The 22,125-nt window shown below is 35.0% G+C and overlaps 1 protein-coding gene across 2 annotated transcripts in view; it reads left to right on the top strand.

Moving 5' to 3' along the window:
- LOC141406471 (uncharacterized) overlaps window positions 1-6,525 on the top strand; it is a 115,885-nt gene extending 109,360 nt beyond the window's left edge. For both annotated transcript variants that reach the window (XM_073991965.1, XM_073991976.1), the window contains one exon: window positions 4,152-6,525. In XM_073991965.1, coding sequence (XP_073848066.1) covers window positions 4,152-5,326 — 1,175 coding nt within the window. In that variant the 3' untranslated portion in view covers window positions 5,327-6,525. The remainder of the gene's footprint in view (window positions 1-4,151) is intronic.
- The last annotated feature ends 15,600 nt before the right edge of the window (window positions 6,526-22,125 follow it).

Below are 22,125 nucleotides of genomic sequence, written 5' to 3'. Positions count from 1 at the left end.
CTGGCCCATTACAGAACATATGTTCCATAAGCCGAACTGAGAAAAGATCTTCAATTCTCTCTGTTTGGCGCTTAGCTTTCCGTGAAGCGTTCGACTGCCAATTCTGTGTGCACCGCTATGTGGCCCGTATTTATACGCCTTTTTAGCGGGTTCATCATTGATCATTCTTATAATATGGCCTAGCCAACGCAATCGTTGCATCTCGATACGTTTATCTTTACTGAAGTCGTTGTATAGCAGATACAGTTCGTGGTTCATACTTTTTGTTTGACAAGATGTGGCTTTCTTTTTAAACTGCTTACTTAAGCCAAAGTAGCATCCGTTGACCAATACAATACTCTTTTATTTCACAACTGATGTTGTTTGTTGTGTTTAATGTGGTGCCGAGGTAGACGAAGTTTTTTACTACCTCAAAATTATAGGAACCCACGTCAACAGTTGGTCCGAGCTTGGTCTTCTCGCCGTTTACCGCCAGACCAACTTTAGCAGATTCCCTTTCGACTTTGGGTCAATAGGCTTTAGGCAATAGGGAGAAGACTTTGCCCTATAGTTAGAGCATACAGTCTTATCTCCTTTCTTGTGGAGAGGGCACAGAATGTTCAGGTTCTAATCATCGGGTACTCGAGCTTCCTGCCAAATGCTGCTAACTGGCTAATGAATACACCTTATCAGCTCCTGCTGCCTCTTAATTCTTCAGCCGGTTTATTGCTGTCTTTACCTCATCTTGGTTACGCGGTATACATTCAATACCATCTTCTGGTATTGGATCTGTGGTATCTTCGCCGTCTTCGCTACTATTGGATACCTACAGTAGTGCTTCAAAAAGAACTTTGAAATTGCGTACCCAGACTCGATGAAATACTTCCTTTCAACCTCAATATGCTAACAAAGAATTCTGTAGAATTGTGTGATTAAACAATATCCAAAAATATTGAAGTGTGTCCATTATTTTGTTACAATAATGACATACGTTATATAAAGCTATAAGAAAAATGTTTGCAGGCTTGAGGTCATTATACTTTTAACCAAAATGCGAGCATATTGCTCATGACCGAGGTATAGTACGAGGGCGGTTCGGAAACTTCTTAGCCTATCAATGAAAGAGAATAGTTAGTTTTTCAAAAACATTTTTATTTTTCAATATAATCTCCTGAAACTTCAATACACTTAGTACAACGCTTTTCTAGCAATTCTATCCCTTGATTAAAATAGTTTTCCTCAAGGTCTTCAAAATAGTGGTTTACAACTGTAATTGCATCTTCATTTGAGGTAAAACGCTTGCCAGCAAGGATATTTTTTAGATTTGGGAACAATAAAAATTCCCTGGGAGCTAAATCAGGAGAATAAGGTGGGTGGTCAAGCAACTCGTACTTTAATTCGTTGATTTTAGCCATTGTTAAAACACTCTTGTGCGCTGGTGCGTTGTCTTGATGAAAAATTATTTTTTTGTGTTGTAAGCCAGGACGTTTTTCTCGAATTTGTACATTTAATTGATCCAAAAGGTTGCGATAGTACTCTGAATTTATTGTTTTACCCTTTTGCAGATAGTCAATCAATTAAATACCTTTGAAGTCCCAAAAAACCGTAGCCATAACCTTACCAGCCCATTGTATTGTTTTTGCCTTCTTTGGGGCACTTCCTTCAGCTTCAGTCTATTGTTTGGATTGTTCTTTTGTCTCTGGAGTATAGTGGTGGATCCATGTCTCATCAACAGTTATGAAACGACGCTTAAAATCCATTTTATTTCGCTTAAAACGATCCAAACAAGCTTGAGAAATGTTCATTCTTATGCGTTTTTGATAGACTGTTAACAAATGCGGCACCCATCTTGCAGAAAGCTTTTTCGTCTGTAGTTCTTCATGCAAAATTAAATGCACTCGATCATTTGAGATGCCCATGATATTAGCAATTTCACGCACTTTTATTCGTCGATCATTTAATACCATAACATGCACTTTGGCTACAATTTCTGTTGTTGTTGCTGTTTTTGGACGTCCACTACGTGGTTCATCCTCAATGCTTGTAAGACCACGTTTAAATTCAGCAACCCAATTTTTTACTGTTGCATATGAAGGAGCACTTTCACCTAAAACATTCACCATATCATTATGAATTTCTTGTCCCGATAAACCTTTTTTATGTAAATATTTAATGACAGCACGCATTTCTAATTTTTCCATTGTAAAAAAATTGCGGATGCGTCTTTCTTGAACACCTGTTTCTATATGAAGGAGTTGCCAGATCGAAACAAAATTTAACATGTGTTCATAACAAAGATGGAAGTTTCCAAAACACTTAACTTTTTTCTGTTTATACCGCGCTTATTGTGCTAGGCTAAGAAGTTTCCGAACTGCCCTCGAAGTAATGACAAATATCTAGTATCTAAACAAAAAAGCCGATCTCATTTGCTGCAGACAAGTAACATACATATACATAACATACATACATTATGTTCGTTTACATGTCAACACAACATTTGTAATGTTTGTATGTATGTTAAAATGCACATACCTACATACAATGTACAATGAATGGTCTGAAATGAAAAAGTGGGGTATGGTAACAGAGTAAAAACGCGATAATGTCACCCAAATACAAAGCCTAGTTTAAATACCCATACATACACATACACACACACACAAACACACCTTAAAACACAAAGTCGAAGCACAAACTTTATCGGCATTTCATTGGAAAGAAGAGAGGTGCCGAAAGAGCCATCATCAAACGCTTAGATGACTTTTAGATGTACCGTTAGCAGGGGTCTTGTCTTTACAACTACCGAGGAAACAATGAAAATGTTATTCACTTCACCTCCATTTCCGACGATTGTGCCTAATGCAATAATTGCTCAAAAGATATTAACACATGACAACGACGACTGTGATGAGGTGCCAAACTGGGTTAACCCCTCTTGTGTCGTACTGGTACGTGCTGCAACCATATAAGGTCGAACAGTTTTCATGGATAAAGTAAAGCAGTATAATTGTAGCTTGGCATTGTCCACTATTATTGTAGCAGCACCCCTTAGTCCCGGTCAGCGTTTTATTCTCGAGGTCATTTATAATTTAATGTATTAAAAAGAAAAAAATGTAAAGCTCTTTAAAAGGAGTTCCGGTGATGCAAAAATGTGCATGATCATTTTTATAATTTGGAAAATTACATTTTCATAACTATTTTGTGTGTAATTTTAGAAATTTTTCTTTGATTTTGCTTACACTATTTTCTATATGGTGCCCAATTTTCATTTTCGCCAGCCGGACGCTTTGAATAGGGAATATAATATTTTGAAACTGAAATTCAATTTTAATAGGTGATATTGCAATAGTGCATATATGTACATACATATATACTCAATATGTATGAAAACGAACACCTTGAAGCTCTCTAGTATTTGGGTCAATAATAGTATTCAATTTAATAGCAACATATTAATTGAATTCTTTAAAAACGGAAATTCGTGTAACGAATTTTCGGTCGAATTAAATTGATTGACAAATTGTGATGATGTGGAGAAACATCATCGGAAACATATGTACATAGATGTGTGTATGTCGATCTAAACAGTTAATTTCAAAACCTATGAAAATTGCGGTCATATGATGATCAATTTATTTGGTCATTGCGAATGCAAACAAATTTCAAGCAACCGAGTAATAGACCCTTCAACCGACTAACAGCCCAGTCAGCTGATCGTCTTGAAGTCAGGTGTAAATTTTCATTGCTAATCGAAAGGTGATAGCACGCTCAAGGTTAACTGTGTTTTTAATGTTTTCTACATTTTTGTTGTTGTTTTATAGCAGATATTGTTGTTGTCATTAGTTACGAATGGATTTCAGTTACGGTATAACTGATACAATTAGTTAAAGATATACATACATATGTATGTACGTCTACCATAATCATTGGTTTTAATTGATGGGCAAATATTAAATTACTGCGTTTTAGTGGTTATGTGGTTTTTACAAGAGCGTTCACGTACATTTCACGGTCGCTGACATACTAATAAAGAAATGAAAATACTAAAGAACCTTTTGAGCAGATATCTAAGAATACAAATTATAATATTATGTTTATGTTCCTTCAATATAATGAAATACCCATTTGAGCTCCCGTTTATAACCACAATCTTCTTCTTCTTTTATTTTCAGTTTACGGCAGTAGTGCCGATTTAAATGTCGCCATCGATGACGGAGACGCTTCTATATATAACGGCGATGCAAATCACAAAGTTTGGAGTGGTTCACAAGATCAATTGGACAGCATTGTTATGGAAAGTCCATACGATATGTACTCAGGCAATACTTCAACGTTGGGTAGACCGGCACGTATGCGGCAAATGAGTCATCCAATTGAAGTTCCCCCACCACCCATGAAGGAGGAGAGTAGCAAAAAGAAGAAAGACAAAAAATCGTCAAAATCAGCAAGTAGTCAAAGTTTGTCCGGCACCCTGATACGACCAAAACCAATACATCCGGCAGCAATGCAAAGACCTGGTATGCCAATTCCAGGACCAGGTGGTAATATGATATATGGTCCGATACCAGGACCGCCACCACAGATGATGGGCAGAAATTATCACACAATTAGTCATAGAGGATTTCCACCAGGACCCCCACCACACCATCCTGGTATGCCGCCACCACCAATGATGCAGCATCCGCCCCCACATATGGGTATGCCAATGCAAGTACCCGTTATGATGCCTCAACAGTACGCCACCCTACAACCATCAACTAGCACAAAAAAGAAGAAGAAGGATAAGAAAAATACTGGCATTCCCGTGGGCATGCCAATTGTTCCACCTATGTATGCTTATCATCATGCTCAGGCTATGGGTGGACCGGTACCTCCACCACCGCCACAAAGTGTGCTGGCCCAGTCTGTAATCGGCGAACCCAGACCATTGTCGGTGTCCAGTCGAAAATTAGCTGCATCTATGGGTAATGGACTTGACGATTCTGGTAACTCAGGGGCAGAATCACCTGGCGGCACTGGCATCTATCGACGAAAAGGCCACTTGAATGAAAGAGCTTTTAGCTATTCCATACGCCAAGAACATCGCAGCCGTAGTCACGGTTCATTAGCTAGTCTCCAATTTAATCCACCCGACATGAAGAAGGAACGAGAAATTGCCCAAATGGTGGCCGGTTTAGATTTGAACGATGGTCCCAGTCACGATGACCCCCGAGCCATGGGACCATCAACCCTGCAACGCAAACAAGCGGCAATGATGAACGGTAATGGAGCAATTTACGGCAATGGAGGTGGTTCTGCTATTTATGGCACTGGACCGTCAAGCAGCTTTGGCAAACCAAGAAGATAGAAGTCCTCCCGAAATCTTTCGTAAATGGTTTTTTAAACATTCTTGGGAAGGGAAATCACACCGTCGAACAAAAAATCGAAACCAACGATACTAAAGACTTTAAAGAAAGTTACAATCCAGTTAGCAGCAAAAGTTCGTTGTTGATTTTCGAAAAGAGAAAACATGTACCCCAGTCAATGTGCGTGTATGCCTGAGACACCTCCCTACCCACTTATCCGCCTAAGTTCTTATTTTCCAATCTTATTGTTATCTAGGTTTATCTTGAAGATAGTCGTAACATTTGTTAGGATTTTCACAATTTAGTTTACTTATATACAAATAATACTACATACATACACATGTACATCATTATATCCATTGTATAGGTTTTTGTCCAATGTTCGATTGCAACGAAGCTAGGAATTACTTTCTAGCCAATTCTTAGAACACGGTAACAATAGCTTAGCGATGCTGGTCAATAGAATTGTCAATGTCCCTTTATCTATAGAGGGTTATCCACAGGTGTAGCCTTAATGCAAAACCTCTTTAATTAGGCGTCCTTTTATCTAAATGGGTAACCAAACCCTTAGCCTACTATGACTATTCAAACAGATTTTGGAAATGCGAAATAAATTAAATTGTAGAGAATATAATCGTACGTGCCTTATTAGGTTATTGAAATGAGATTAAATTGTAAATGCTGCATCTGATGGTTGGTTGAACATAGGATCGATCCATATTTCGAATAATATTTGATGTTGCGAAATTGTTGAATTTGATTCCATCGAAAACTTTTTATTTTTAGCATATTTTTACTTTCAACGTATGAGAGGAGTATGTAGATCTAGTTATAGCATTAGCAATTTGCAAAAGTAAATATTTGCAGTGTGAACTGCATTTGTAATCAACCTATCCGAGAGCGTTGAGGAACGTTGTATTTTTGTCCATATTAGATACATTATTTAGCTTTAATTATTTGTACGTATAAAAGAGCGAGCATGAGTATGCATAAATATCCGTGTAAACTATTAACTATTACATTGAATAAAAACAAAATATTAAACATTCGTATGATTTGTACTATTTATAAAAAATACATATATACACAAATATATTTACTGATATACAAATACATACATATTCTTATATTATACAGAACTGTGTAATTTGTAACAAATAAAATAGTCTTAATTTGTATGTATTCTAAACAAAATTAAAAACGCATTTTTATTTCAAAAGAAATTTGAATATTAAAGATGGCTGGATGGTTAGTGGTCCAGATGAAACAAAAAGCTCGCGGAACCCATCCATTTGCATTAATTTCCTTCAGCTAAAAGATTAGTTTTTCCACTGGAAAGGCTGCAATATGTCCTCTTTTCTCGACTAATAAAAGGGACTTCTTTGTGATTATACCCTTGACAATAATGTAGTGTAACACATCGAAATATTCGTCGCACAGTGGTTCAGAATCGGTTTTTTTTCTGGTAAAACTCTGTAACTTTTAAACAGATATTTTCAATTTTTTGTTCGACAGATAAGACAATCAGCTTTCCGATTCATCTAAAACGATCCAATTCGGTCTAGCAGTTGCAGGAGATATTTTGTATCAAAATTTCTGTGTTTTGAGTTTTTCATTTGTTTCAAACACCAATAAAAAAAATAAAACAAGTAAGAAAAGTCTATAGTCGGACGGAGCCGACCATGGGATACCCTATACCACTAACCCTGGACAATCGCTCTCCACGGAACTTCTTTTCAATGATTGTGAAAATTTAATTATCAAATATCAGAGATGTAATGTATAATACCTATGACCAAAACCAAAAAGTTATCTAGCATGACAACGACATTTTTGTAGCAGGAAAGGACAATTTAGTTCACGTAAAATGTAATCAAACCCACTTATGTAGTACTACTTCTTCCGTTATATAACCGCTGCGTTATTGAAATTTTTACCGATTTCACACAAAAGTTTCAGTCCATTTAACCCGCTAAGTATTATCTGATCTTCACGTTGGTTTGTACGCTTCTTCTTCATCATAAACTCAAACTTTGTTTAAAATTTTTCGGGTTATTATTTTGACCTACAGAGCCGCTACAAAATTGGTTAAAATTCTGTTTTTGGTCCATTTCATCACCTGAACATTTCACGATCATCACCAAAAACTAATCATTTCTATTCTGGCCCGAACCCAACCTCCTTAAAAAATTTGTTGCAATCGGTCCATAATTGCAGCCTTAAGCTTGTTTACAATTTTTAATGGACGGACACACATCGCTAAATCGCTTTATCTCGTCGAGATATGAGTTTCAGCATACCAAATAAGGGGTCTAGGACGAATATTTCGTGGTCTTACATAAACTTTTGGAGAGACAATAAGTAGCATAGGATAAAAATGTGGTTCTCTACACAGAACCCATTATATATTAGGCAGTAGGCCCGTTATCTAGCAAACACTTTATTGCAATTTACATCAGAGAAAAGGTCAGTAGTTTTTTTCCATATGTAGGCTACTTTGCGAAATATATATGTCCTCAAGGAATTAAAATATCGACCAAAAATAAAATTTTTATATTTTTCATACAAAAGTAATGGTCCATTTCACCCGCTAAAGAATAGCAGATCATCATTCAAAATTGTAGGCATCTTTTCCGACCTATACTTTTACCCGATGCAAAATTTCGTGACCATTGATGTATAATTGCGACTTCCGGCGAGTTTATTGTTACACTACAAACAAATAACGGAATATATTAGGCTGTAACTCTGTTTTCTGATCATGCACATCAACAAAATTGGCATCAATTGAAAGGTCAAGCGTTCCACTTTCAAGTATATCTCACTTATCCGGAATGTTACTTCCAGGAATTAAGATATAAGCTGTATATTAAAAAATTTCACAATTTTCACACAAAAGTTTTGGTCCATTTAACCCTCTAAATATTATCCGATCGCCATCTCAAATTGCAAGCTTCTCCTTTGTGATATACTCTTACCTTATTTAAAATTACGCGTTGATCAGACTATTATTGAGACCTACAGAGCCGCTAGAAAATTGGATAAATATTATGTTTTTGGTCCATTTCACCCGCTAAATATTTCATGATCATCACCAATAAGAATAGGGATCTATTCTGATCTGAACCGGACTTCCATACAAAATTTCGTGGCGATCGGTCCATAATTGCGGCCTGGAGCGTGTTTACAATTTATAATGGACAGACGGACGGACGGAGGGACGGACGGACACACATCTCAAAATCGCTTTCTCTCGTCGAGATATGAAGATTGGTATACCACATTGGAGGTCTCCGACGAATATTTCGCAGTGTGACATGAATTTTTACCAAAACAAAATTATAATACCCTTTTCCACATTGTGGTATAGGGTATAAATACAAAAAATTAAAATTTATTCAAAAATTAATCTATACAAAATAGCAACTGAAAGCCAAATTTCGATTAAAATCCAACTCTGGGGCCTAATTACGTGATTCGATTCAATCGAGAATTTGCTCGTGAATAAGTTTTCGACACGATAAAAAACGGCATGACAAGACTCGGTCGAAAACGTTCAAGCAATGTTATCGATTTTTTCGATAGTAACTGGTAATCGATCTGGTAATCTTCAGGGAATATTATGAGGTAGACGCTAAAAAATGTGTTTATTTAAAAAAAAAAAAACTAAAAACCAAAATTATGAATGAAAAAATGTAAATATTTTTTGAACTTGCTAAATAATACATTGAATAACACTGTGCAAGATTGCAAACAATTCGAACTGAGGATTTTTTGAAAGTACAGACCCAAGCGACAAGAAACCCTAGTTGGGTTTTGTTGTGCCAGATCCAGTTCGGATTTTACGACCCCATCTAAACATGGTTATTAAAGAGACTATTAAAGAAATTCGGGGCTATATCTCTGAAACCAAAGCGAATCGTCTTCTGACCTCTGAAGCAAATAAATAGATAAGGACAAGAATACAATATTTGGAGAAGTAATGAACTCGAAAAACTACATTTATTGCCTCAAATTTCAAAATACATATATGCAAAAATGCCATAATTTCTATAAATTCCGCACCGTATCTCCAAAAATGCAGCTATTACTTTGTTTTCAGTACATTTTTCAACGACGATTTAATAAAAATGTGAATAATGTAGTGAAATCCGAAATGGGAGAATAAACTGTTGGTGTGAACTGTGTTTGAAATACGTGTTGTAAAAGATACGATGAAGTAAGCATTTTAGAGAGTTTCAGAATGTTTTGAAGAATTGTTGGAAAGTTTATGTGGAAGATTTTTGCAAAAGGTTACTTGGTTCAACTTCCAATAGTGTAGCCGATACTGACCAGAATTTTAGCAATTATGTAAAATTTGCTATATTTTATAGATTTTTATGCCCTATATGGTGTTTTTCTTATGTGTTCAAAAGATAAGTTATACTAGTTTAGGGCTACAATATTGCTAAAAACAGCAAGACCAAATTCCTCTTCGTTTCTGAGATAAAGGCCTGATAAATGAAAAAAAGTGTAGTTTTAGCCCGGTTTAGATGAGGTCATAAAATCCGAACTGGATCTGACAGGATAAAACCCTACTAGGGTTTTTTGTAGTCTAAATATGTACTTTCAAAAAATGCATACTAGAAGTTGTTTGCATTTTCAGTGTTGCATAGTGTAATAATTTCGGAATGAAGTAGTGCTAATACTTCTACCTTAATAGTTCTCACTCAAAATAAATGAGCCTCTCTGAAAAAGTCTTTCCTTTGATAAACAACGGAGGATGAATTCTATTAAATGTTGTTCACCTATAAAAAAGGCTATTAATATTATACAATTTTTGCGAAAATGCTTACTTTTTTAAATTATTTTTAAAGACTGCAAACAGTAAATTTTGGCTACTGAATGCATAAATTTGTATTATTTTTTTTTATTCTAGTTTTATTACTATTTCTCAAACGAGTGCAAAGGATTTTTCTGAATTTTTCTTGTTATTTTGTGTTAAAAAATGCTGAGATATTTTACTAATTTTATTTTTCTTCTATAAACCGGCAACAAACAACAATTTTTTACATTTTATACAAAAAGGCATTAAGAAGACTTTCATTTTGTTGGTTTACGATAGGCAATTTACCTACGAGTAATTTCTAGCAAATTTATGCTCAATAACTCGATAATTTTACTCGATAACGAATGTTGTCATCCCAACTTTGAGTACTCGGTTCAAAACAACTCGATATCGAATCACATTAGGCCCATGATGACCCGATTGAGTATATTTTCGTTGAAATTCCTTCAGCCACAAATAAATTACTTATTGGTTGTATGTACCGACCTAATAATTCCATTTCTATAAACCACGTTTACAATGTTCTTGATTCCATTACAAGGGAATAAAATAATATTATTGCAACTGGAGATTTTCAAATACACTTCTTGACTCCTCTTTAACGGAAGCTATGTAAACGTAAGGTCTCTCAACTACAAATAATACAAACCCCACCCACTTTTCGACCACAACCAATATACTTTTAGATCTTTTCTTTGTAAACAATCCTAATAAAGTATTGCTGTATGATCAGATTTCGGCATCGTGTTTTTCCAAACATGATCTTATTTTTCTGATATATAATGTCGCTGTACAAGAAGAAGTGGAGAGCATTACTCCTCGCGACTTTAGTAACTGGAATAAAATATATGCATTAGCTTCTGTTGATAAACAGGTTAATTATTACAAGATAATATTAAAAGTCTATATAACGCAACAGTCCCCATAAAAATCAAATGGTTTCTTCCAAGAAAAAACCTTGGTTTGATTCAAACATCCTAACCCTTATAAGAGAAAGAGACCTTGCCACCTTGCCTACTCACGATGGAAGCAATTTAAAACTCCAGAACTACATAGTGAGTTTCATTCACAAGGAAAAATGTCAATTGCAAAATTAAAGCTGCAAAATTTGAATATTACACCGTGGGTTTTGATGAAATCGATCCAAAATTGTTAAGGATAATTCTTCCTCAAATCCTACCCTACTTCACATACCTTTTTAACTCCATTCTGACCTCTAGCATTATTTATTCCAATACCTAAAACTAATACCGAATTTCGTCCTATTTCCATCTTAAGTTACCTTGCAAACGTATTTGAAAAAAAATTTACATTTTCAAATGTCTGAATATCTCAATCATGAGTCTTTCCTCTCTGAGAGACTAGCCGGGTTTCGAACGGATAATAGTTGTGTCAGTGCTTTAGTTGAAATTTCCGAGTCCATTAGATGTGAAATAGATAAGAATAACGTTAGTTTTCTTGTACTCCATTCAAAAGCATTCGACTCAGATGACCATTTGAATTTATGTATGAAGCTTCAGTGTTTTTTTTAGGTTTAGCCATACAGCAACAAAACTAATAAAGTCTTACCTCACCAACAGGGCACAATCAGTACAAATTGGAAATAAGAGGTCGGAATCGTTACCATTACCCAAAGGAGTGCCACAAGGATTAACTTTCCTCCATGTGCGCGAATGATCTCCCTAACCAATTAGTACATAGCAAAGTCCTGTTGTATGTTGATGACGTTCAAATTTATTTCAGCGGTTCTGTTAATAACGTCATTAAACTTAACTCAATAAACAATTAACTTATCAATAAACTTAATCAAGATCTTTCCAATGTTTACAGGTGGGCAACGGCAAATGGCTTGATTCTGAATCCGCAGAAGTCCAAATGTCTTGTCATACATAAAAACAAAAATTTCTCATTGCAAATCCCAGACATTCTCATCAATGATCAAACAAATTGATATTGTGTCACATGCAAAAATGTAGGTGTCATATTTAAAATTGCGGACATTGAGGGTCACTCACTCATTTACACCTCTAAAAATACGACTTTTGCTCGCTAAAACATATCTTGTTCCTTCACTTATATACGGATGTGATCTTTCTGCTAGCTGCGATTCACGGAGTCAACGCAAATTAAACGTAGGTTTCAATAACATTATTAGGTATGTATTTGGATTAAGACGAACTGAACATGTGTCTCAATTCACTAATCTGCTATATGGATATGATTTCAACCCCCTTCTTAAAATAAGATCTTTATCTTTCATGCACAAAATTATAGTAAAACACAAACCTTAATATCTCTATGACAAATTAAGATTTAATATATCAAATAGAGGTGGGGGATTGGTTCCATTTAGAACACGAAGTCTTGTCTCTGAACGTCATTTTTTCATAAATACCACACGCCTTTGGAATGCACTGCCACACGAAATACAAAACATCAGCAACGCGTTTACTTTTAAGAAAAGGTTGTCAGATCTTTTAATTAATTTCCAACTATTTAGTCATTTATTTCCTTGAATACCTTTTAATTTAAATCAACTTCATGTTTTATCTTTTTTATTCAAATCAACTCTTAAAAATATTTGTATTGTATAAGTTCATTTTAAAAAGGATATTTCTTTTAAATTTTTTAGCCTGCACTGTGATTATAAGATTGTATATCTTATTGTGTAGGTGTTTCAATACCCATATAGCTATTATAAAACCTCATATATTTAAAAAATGTCCATTTGTGTAAAAAGGTATGATTAATATGGGAAACATTATGGAAAAAGCACACATTTTTACCCATGGAATTTCAATAAATTTAAAAAAGTAATAAAAGGACGAAAAGGACTCTCTCAGGCATCATTCTGTGAAAACGAAACTTTGTTCCATCTTGTTCTCTAATAGTTATAGTCTACTAAATTTAGATTTTTACTAAAAATATGGGGTTTTGGCCAGGAAAATCGATTTCTGAACCACAGTGCGTCGGAGACACTAAAAGTACATACAGTACAATCTCGATAATCCGGACACCACATGTTTCGGCGGTGTCCGGATTATCGAATTGTCCGGATTACTGAGTAATAACAAAAACATATAATTTTGTTCGTTTAAATCATTAATAATGGAATTTTACTAGATAACAACCTGACATTAAGGTAAACACATAAATATTGGGCAAATATTATGGTTTGCGACTATTTTAAGACCGGAAGCAGCTTCCCTGGCTACCAAAATGTACCTCTTATATTCCTCCCGCGTAATTTAGGCGACATCTGCTGATTATTTTTGTCATCTAAAACTTCTTGACTAAAAATCATGAAACTTAAAAATGTTGTGTATCGTTACGTAAAACTACTTTAAAGTTTTTTTTAACGATTTTATGTATATTCAATATTGTCGCAAAGTTGGAATTGAAAATGAACCATATCAGACCACGTTCCTTATAGTCCTCATACAAAAATTTTAACATTTTTACTCCCATGAGAATTTCAAATGCAGAAATTCAACCACATTACCTCTTATTTGGCATTTTGGGTTATAAATCCCACAGCGAAAGCTTTCGAAAGATTTTCTATAATTCGAGGCTATTAGCATAATTTTTAAAAATATCGTCAGTAATATGGATTTTGGAAATCCTTTTGCTGGAAGAACTTCCATGCAAAAAGTGTGAATATGTCGAATAGATATATACAGTATACAGTATATCTGCAGTTCGACCCGAACATAACGCCGCTTCTTCTTTATAGTACATACATTACACACTAACTTCAGTGCCATTAAAAAAGTTGTGTATTATTGTAAGAAAATAATATTCTTTAAGTGCATAAAACACCACTTTACTATTTTACCAGAAGTGATAGAGTCAGTGAAAGACAACTAAAAATTCAGAAAATTATAATAAAAAAAAACAGGGCGATGCTATATACGACTCATACACTCCGAATCCTACTCGCAGTACTGTTTGAGACTCCGCAATCCCTTCTGTCGGCACAGCGGAGGCAAACTTATGAAAATTCGTAACTTTTATTATCTGGAAAACATGACCCTCAGCCTGTGTTAGTTGAGACTTTTATATATAGACATATCGAATACGGGCTGCATAGCCAATTTTTTTTTTTTGTAAATTGTAGCCAGGATGTTTCAGAATTTCGTCTCCTTTTTGGACAATAATTTCGAAAAATTTGGGGTGAACAACTTCTCGATTGTTGGCGTTATGCTAAAAAATATGACTTCGATGAAAGCGAAAAAGTTTTGCACTTTTGTACAGACTATACCTGAAAGAATCGATAAAGTCCATTTTTGAAGTGGACCTAATTTTGGAAGTCTATTTATTTGGTCGGCGTAAGATTTAGAGGTTTTGGACCAATCCTGACTAAATCGTGGACTCACCCACGAAAAATACAATATCGCTGTAAATGTGACCTCAAGAAGTAACATTGATCAAAACGTGCAATGGCTCCTCGAACAGCCCTTATACTACTACACTGAGGTTGAACTTTTGTGAGGGATGTATCCGAAGATGTTGTCCCAAATAGACCCTCTTGATACTTGATATATGTACGTTTGGAAGTAATTTGAGAATGTTTAAAGATCGGTCAAATCGGATAATTGAAATTTTGTGTTGGAGGTTCCGGAAGGAGTGAATCGATCCATATTCGAACCTACTCTAGGTGTCGAAAAAATCGAATTGGACTTTGCTCAAGATTTTAGGGAAACATTTAGAAGTCTGGCTGGGGAATTGTCCAAAGGAAGTTTGAGCAAAATATTGCGAGATCCAAAATTTGGACAAAATCTGTTGATCTGTTCGAAAGTTATAATGGGCTCGAGTCAGACAGACAGACGGACAGACCAACTGGGATAAATCGACTCCAAATTGTTTGACGAGGGTTACCTTTTTATCATGAGCCGAACGGCTGAGGGTACAATATCACTGTGCTCTTGAGCCAACGTCAAATGAAAGGAGCTTACAACTGGGAAGATCTTGCGGATTCTGAAACAGCAATTTTCATAGATGAGAAAAATCCAAAAACAAGAAGGTCACATTTTTAGGTTTTTCGTTAGGTTGTCACGATTTGCTTCAAAACATTAAGTCTTTTCGAAATGGGACTACAGAAAATTCACTAAAAGATTGGGATTCGTAATTTTGTCCTCGGTTGTACCATTTTTGAGATATACACTATGCAACACCGAAAATGCAAACAACTTCTCGTATGCATTTGTTGAAAGTACATATTTAGACTACAAAAACCCTAGTAGGGTTTTGTCCTGTCAGGTCCAGTTCGGATTTTATGGCCTCATCTAAACCGGGCTAAATCGACACTTTTTTGCAGTTATCAGGCCTTTATCTCAAAAACGAATGGGAATTTGGCCTTGCTGTCTTTGGCAATATTCTAGCCCTAAACTAGTAGAAGTTATCCTTTGAAAAAACCACATAAGAAAAACTCAATCTAGGGCATCAAAATCTATAAAATATAGAACATTTTACGTAATTGCTGAAATTCTGGTCAGTATCGGCTAAACTATTGGGAGTTGAACCAAGTAATCTTTTGCAAAAATCTTTTAAATAAAGTAATCAACAATTCTTTAGAACATTCTGAAACTCTAAAATGCTTACTTCATGTTGTTTCAGCGGTATTTTGCATCATATCTTTTACACCACGTATTTCGAACACAGTTCACACTAACATTTTATTCTCGCATTTCGAATTTCACCACATTATTGACATTTTTATTAAATCGTCGTTGAAAAATGTACTGAAAACAACGTCATAGAGACATTTTACAACAATGAAAGAGTTGTGTATTACATTCTAGGGAACATTTTTTCAAAAGAAAATATTCAGACGAAATTAACGGTTTTGAAGATACGGTGCAAAATGTATAAAAATTGTGGAATTTTTGCATATATTTTAAAAATTGAGGCAATAAATGTAGTTTTTTGAGTTCATTATTTCTCCAAATATTTTATTCTTGTCCTTATCTACAAATTTGCTTAGATGTCAGAAAAAGATTCGCATTGGTTTCAGAGATATAGCCCCGAATTTCTTTAAAAACTCAATATTTAACCATGTATAGATGGGGCCAAAAAACCGAGCTTGATCTGACACAACAAAACCCATTTAGGGTTTTTCGTCGTTTGGGTCTGTACATTCAAAAAATCCTCAGTTCGAATTGTTTGCACAAGATCACCTTAAATATGTTGCACAGTGTATATTAATTTAAGTTGGGAAATTGCAGTCATGACATTGTTTTGTAAGGAGGCGATACAGTCTGTGAATCGTCTCAATTTGAATTTCTATATCTCAAAAATGGTAAAACGAAAATATCATAAGAGAACAAGAATTTTCACTGCTACAACTTTTTCTTTAGAAAAACCGTCAAAACCAAACCCTACAAATGCAGTTTTTTTTATTTTTTTCATCTAGGATGTAAGCTTCTTCCATTTACAAATAACAGCAGATTTTAATACAATACCAAATAACCAAAGTTTGAGCATTAATTTCGTTTACGGTTGTTTTCAGCTACAAATTTGTTACTGATAAGAAAAAATTTATGATGCACAACAATTAATTTTTCTCCATTATTTTCTTACACTATTTGGCAACAAGTTGATATAAAATATTCATACAAAATGTTGATAAAGGCAGTAAATCAATTTTCTAATTCGTTTTCGAGATATACTCCACGGAAAACCCTTGATATGTCGTACATATTGTCCAATAGGCACTTCATTTTTGTACGTACGGAATTTGTAATCGTTTTGAAAACAAAATGAGTTTAAAGCCTCAAGACCTTTATATTCATTGCAGAATTCCAATACACTAGCATGGCACAAAGAAGGAATTCAGTTTTACTGGAAGATTCTCTCAAAAACTGTTTTCAAACAAAAAAAAATTAAATATATCTACAGACAACTTGTTGATAAAGTACATTTTCAGTACAGAACCTTCAGAACAATATCATTTTTCATTTGAAATTTCAAAAACAAAAATTATTTTAGTGACAAAATCGTAATAATTTGTTAAAGTAGCTCAAAAAATTTTGTCGGACCAAACCATTTCCATAAAGTAAAGTTTAAAAAAAATATTTATAAATAATAATTTTAAAAAACAAATACGCAGTGTTATTACTAACAGGTATAGTTATATAACAAAAATAACATTTTGAAAAAATGTGGCATTGTTCCTTTACAATATTTTTTTCTTTTTTGAAGTTGCTTATAAGCAACTTTGGTCCACGGTGATAGTGAAAACCATTGAAATCGAAAATATGAACAAACCACCTAAACGGCTCTGGAAACAAATATACCAGCAATTCTGGAGTTCGACTGAAACAAGTCTTCTGATGAAGAGTGCGAAGATGAAGAAGAAGAGTTTATGTAGAATGGTTTGAACGAAATTTTGGAGAGAGGTGAAGAAATAGAGATCAATTTGCTAGAAGATAGCACCATTGAACTTCGTGTTGTAAAGTATCCAGAGAGAGTCGAGCGTCATGTTCCAGTTCCAAGCGCCGTAAAGTTACTTACGACCTGCCAAATTCGTCATTGGGTGGTATGGGATAAAAAGGTCGACGTCGTTTTAGCAAGACAGGAACACCTGTGTTAAAGTGTGGTGTTCATCTATGTTCAAACACAAGTAAAAATTGTTTTCTTGCCTATCATACTAAGGTATTATTGATATAATATATAATATTATATCAAAAATGATTCTTAAAGAATAAATAACAAGCAATTTGTATGTTCTTATAAACTTCCTTTAATTTATTAATGCCATGAAATACTACCTCAACGGCCCGAAGTTGCTTATAAGCAACTTCCAATATCTGAAGTTTCAAATCTTCAAAAATCCTTAATTTGGAGCTAACAAGCATTGCTATCACGAAAAAATAATTTTTAGAGATTCGGTTCTGGAGCGGGGCCGAAAGGAAAAAACATTGATGTCCGAATAATCGAGGTAAGAAAAATATGTGATGTCCGAATTACCGAGTCTAAAATGTAAAAAAATCTAGTGTCCGGATTACCGCGTTGTCCGGATTAACAAGTATCCGGATTATCGTGACTATACTGTATAAACATTAGGGTGATCCAAAAAAAAACAAAATTTCTTGTTTTTGGATTTCCTACCCCCTAAATTTTCCATTTGATCCAAAACCCTTATTTATGAAATTTTATGGCGATCGCATCTTTCCAAAATTTCAACGTCATATCTTATATAAAAACCTATATGGGAGGTTATAAAAGCTATACAGCATACAAAGATTCGCATGCAATCGGGGTGATAGGGGCAATACAGACTTGTCATTCACTCAACATCATATTTATATCCAGAAAACTACCTGGGAACTGCCTGGGGAACTGCGCATAAAGATAGCTTGCAATATACTTCTACAGCATCACACAACAAACTCAATGGGAATTTTTGTCGGCAGTCAATTTTTATCAAGTCACAACAAATTTAGTGAAAGCATACAAACAAGGACATTCCAAGTTAGGCCAGCTGACCATAGTAGTTCTTAATTGCATATTAGGTCATAAGGATCTTTTTATACCCTCAGCATTTATGCTAACGAGGGTATGTACACTTTCATACGGGCAAAATGTGCCTCATCGAAATAATGGTTTTAGACCCCAAGTATGTTTGGACGAAATTAGTTTCAGACAATTTGGAGCCGATTTAGCAATATCCGTCCGTCTGGCTGGCTTTCGTAATATTTTGTCCAAACTTAGTCTAAGTTCGAAGATGGGTTATATCAGTCCACTCCTTCCGGTACCTCCCCCACAAAAGTTCGAAAATTTTCGGAAAAATTGTACGCACGATAACTCTTGAAGGGAGAAACCGATTTGGTCCATGCTTTGCACAATGTGCTATTTCTACCATACTTAGATGAGGTTCCAATATGGACTCAATCGGTCTATCCCTTCGGGTACCTCCCACACAAAATTTCGGTTAAGTGCACTTTAGGACCTGCTCTCGATTGCCCCCCATACGACGGTATAAGTTTCATCAGGGGCATGTCCATACTTCCTGAGAAAATAGCCTGAAAGTTGCAAAAAAAAACCCATGACACCGTGTGTTGTGGTTGGAGCCCAAGATAACTCTCGAACGTATCTGCCGATTCGGTCCAAAATTTGGCCTTCATAATATTTTGTTCAAACTTAATTAAGGTTCTATGGTTAGCTATATCGGTCCACACCTTAAAGTACCTACCCCACAAAAGTTAAAAAATGTTCGGAAAAATTTTTCGCACGATAACTCTTGAATGGAGTGACCGATTTGGTCCATACTTTACACATCCTGATATGTCTAGATACTGACAAGTCATGACGTCGGTATACAAACTAAAACCAGATTCATCAAATGCTACATCTGGTCTGTTTTATTATATGCATCAGAAACATGGACGATAAAGGCAATAGATGAAAGAAAACTGGAATCATTTGAAATTTGGATATACCGAAAAATACTTAAAATACCGTGGACAGATCGCATAAGAAATGACGAGGTACTAAGAAGAATGAATCAAGATCGCCAACTTCTAAAAACAGTTAAGACCAGAAAATTGTCATACCTGGGACATATCATGAGAAATGATAAATATATTCTTCTGCAAAAAATTATCAAAGGATCAGTTGATGGAAGACCATGCAGAGGAAGAAAAGAAGTTTCTTGGCTGAAAAATATTCTGACATGGACCGGACATCAAAATGAAAGAAGTTTATTGAATGCCGCCAAAAACAGATATCTATATTTATAAAAATCCATTTTTGTTAAACATAAGAAAAATTATAAATCAACAAATAATCTGTAATTATTATATGATCGCATATATCCGAAACACGGATGCGCAAATAAAGAAGAAGAAGATATGTCTAGCAGATATAGATCAGGGTAAATTTTGTTTTTATACCCTTCCCTGTGGAAAGGGTACTATATGTTTGTTTTGGTAAAAATAAATGTAACACCGCGAAATGTTCATCGGAGATCGCCAATATGGTATACCAATCTTCATATCTCGACGAGATAAAGCGATTTTGAGATGTGTGTCCGTCCGTCCGTCTGTCCATTATAAATTGTAATCAAACTCCATGGACCGATCGTCTGGAAATTTTGTATGGAGGTCGGGTTCAAACCAGAATAGATCCCTATTTTTATTGGTGATGATCTTGGAGTATTTAGCGGGTGAAATGGACCAAAAACATAATATTTATCCAATTTTGTAGCGGCTCTGCGAAAATTTTAAATAAGGTAAGAGTATATGACAAATTTTTAATATTTTGACGGTTAAATGGACCACAACTTTTGTGTGAAAATTGTGAAAATTTTTAATATACAGCTATATCGTTATTCTTGGAAGAGACATTCCGGGTAAGTAGGCTACACTTGGAAGAGGAACGCTTGACCTTTCTGTTGGTGTACATGATAAGATAACTGAGTTATAGTCTAATATACCCAGATATTTGTTTGTAATGTAATCATAAACTAGAGTTCGCAATTATAGCTCATTAATCACGAAATTTTGCACGAGGTAAGAGTTTATTTAGAAACTCTTATGCCTACAATTTTGGATGATGACCTGATATTATTTAGCGGGTGAAATGGACCATTACTTTTGTATGAAAAATAACAAATAAAATATTTTTGGTCTATATATTATTTCCTGGAGGGCATATACCGGCAGAATAGCCTACATATGGAAAAGGAACTACTGACCTATCCCCCTGATGCAAATTGCAATAACGTGTCTGGTAGATAACGGGCCTACTGCCTAATATTTAATGGGTTTTGTGTAGAGAACCACATTTTCCCACTCCCAGTTTTTGCATTATTGAAAATTACATGGTGCCATAGCGCATTAATTGTGCAATTGGATTTTTATATATACATCGCAACATGGGTCACTTTGCCACCTTTTTTCAAAATGATTCCCCAGCCAGCAACATAAAATTTTCAACGGTGGCAAAATACCCTTCAGTAATGTTGGCGACATTTTCTGAGTATTTCAGCCATGTAAACTTCTCTACAAGTGGTGTCTTAGGACACGCCGTTCGGACTCGGAGATAAGCTGTTGGTTCCATATTATTGAGCGAATATGAATCGGGTCGCACTCACTCATTGATATGACAGAAGTCTCCATTGTCCCTTCTGGGATGTTTGTGAAACAATTATTATATTATTACTAGCTGGCCCGGTCCGTGTTGCTGGCCCGTTGTTTGGGTTCTCCGTGTCAACCTTAGTAAGATATTTATCTATCAATCTTATTTAGCATTATTAGTTTTTAGCAAGTGCAAAACCTGTCTTCGGAATTTTTTAGTTTGGGAAATCTCTCTTAGAAAATTTTCCTATTTCAAAAAGGCCCCAAGATTTAAGATAGAAATTTTAAATAATGCATACCTCGATGTGTTTTTACCCAAGGAGAATACGGAATACCAAATTCAAAATAAGTGAAATCGGGAGGTACCGTCAACATAAACCTATATTATCGTTGTCTGTGTGGAAGTTTTCTATCCATTAAGAACACGAAATACCAAGTAACACTCTCTTCAGTAGAAAATCCCTAATTTCTTTATGAAATAACGCCATGTTTACATTAGAGCTTTTTCGGGTTAACCTTATTTATGAGGATTTATTTGACGTATACACAATGAAATTGACATTTGAATCCAGTGGATTTATAAAATCCAGTTATATATAAACGTACTATAACTCACATAAGGCGGTGTCGGGTTTTTTTTTCCACTTTTCAGGCTATTTACTCAGGAAGTTTGGACTTGCCCCTGATTAAACTTGTACCGTCGTATGGAGGGCAGTGAATAGAAGTTGTAACAACAAAGATCAAAGCGATTCGAGAGCTGGTCCTAAACTGAACTTATCCAAAATTTTGTGTGGGAGGAACCCAAAGTAGTGGACCGATAAAGTCCCTGTTGGAACCTCATCTAAGTCTGGTAGAAATTTTACTATGTGCAAAGTATGGACAAATTTTCCGAACA

This window comes from Musca autumnalis, unplaced genomic scaffold (assembly GCF_047663935.1).
Source record: "Musca autumnalis isolate F117 unplaced genomic scaffold, ASM4766393v1 scaffold_1, whole genome shotgun sequence".
In the NCBI taxonomy this organism is placed as follows: domain Eukaryota; kingdom Metazoa; phylum Arthropoda; class Insecta; order Diptera; family Muscidae; genus Musca; species Musca autumnalis.
This window is presented reverse-complemented; position numbering and strand designations above follow the sequence as displayed.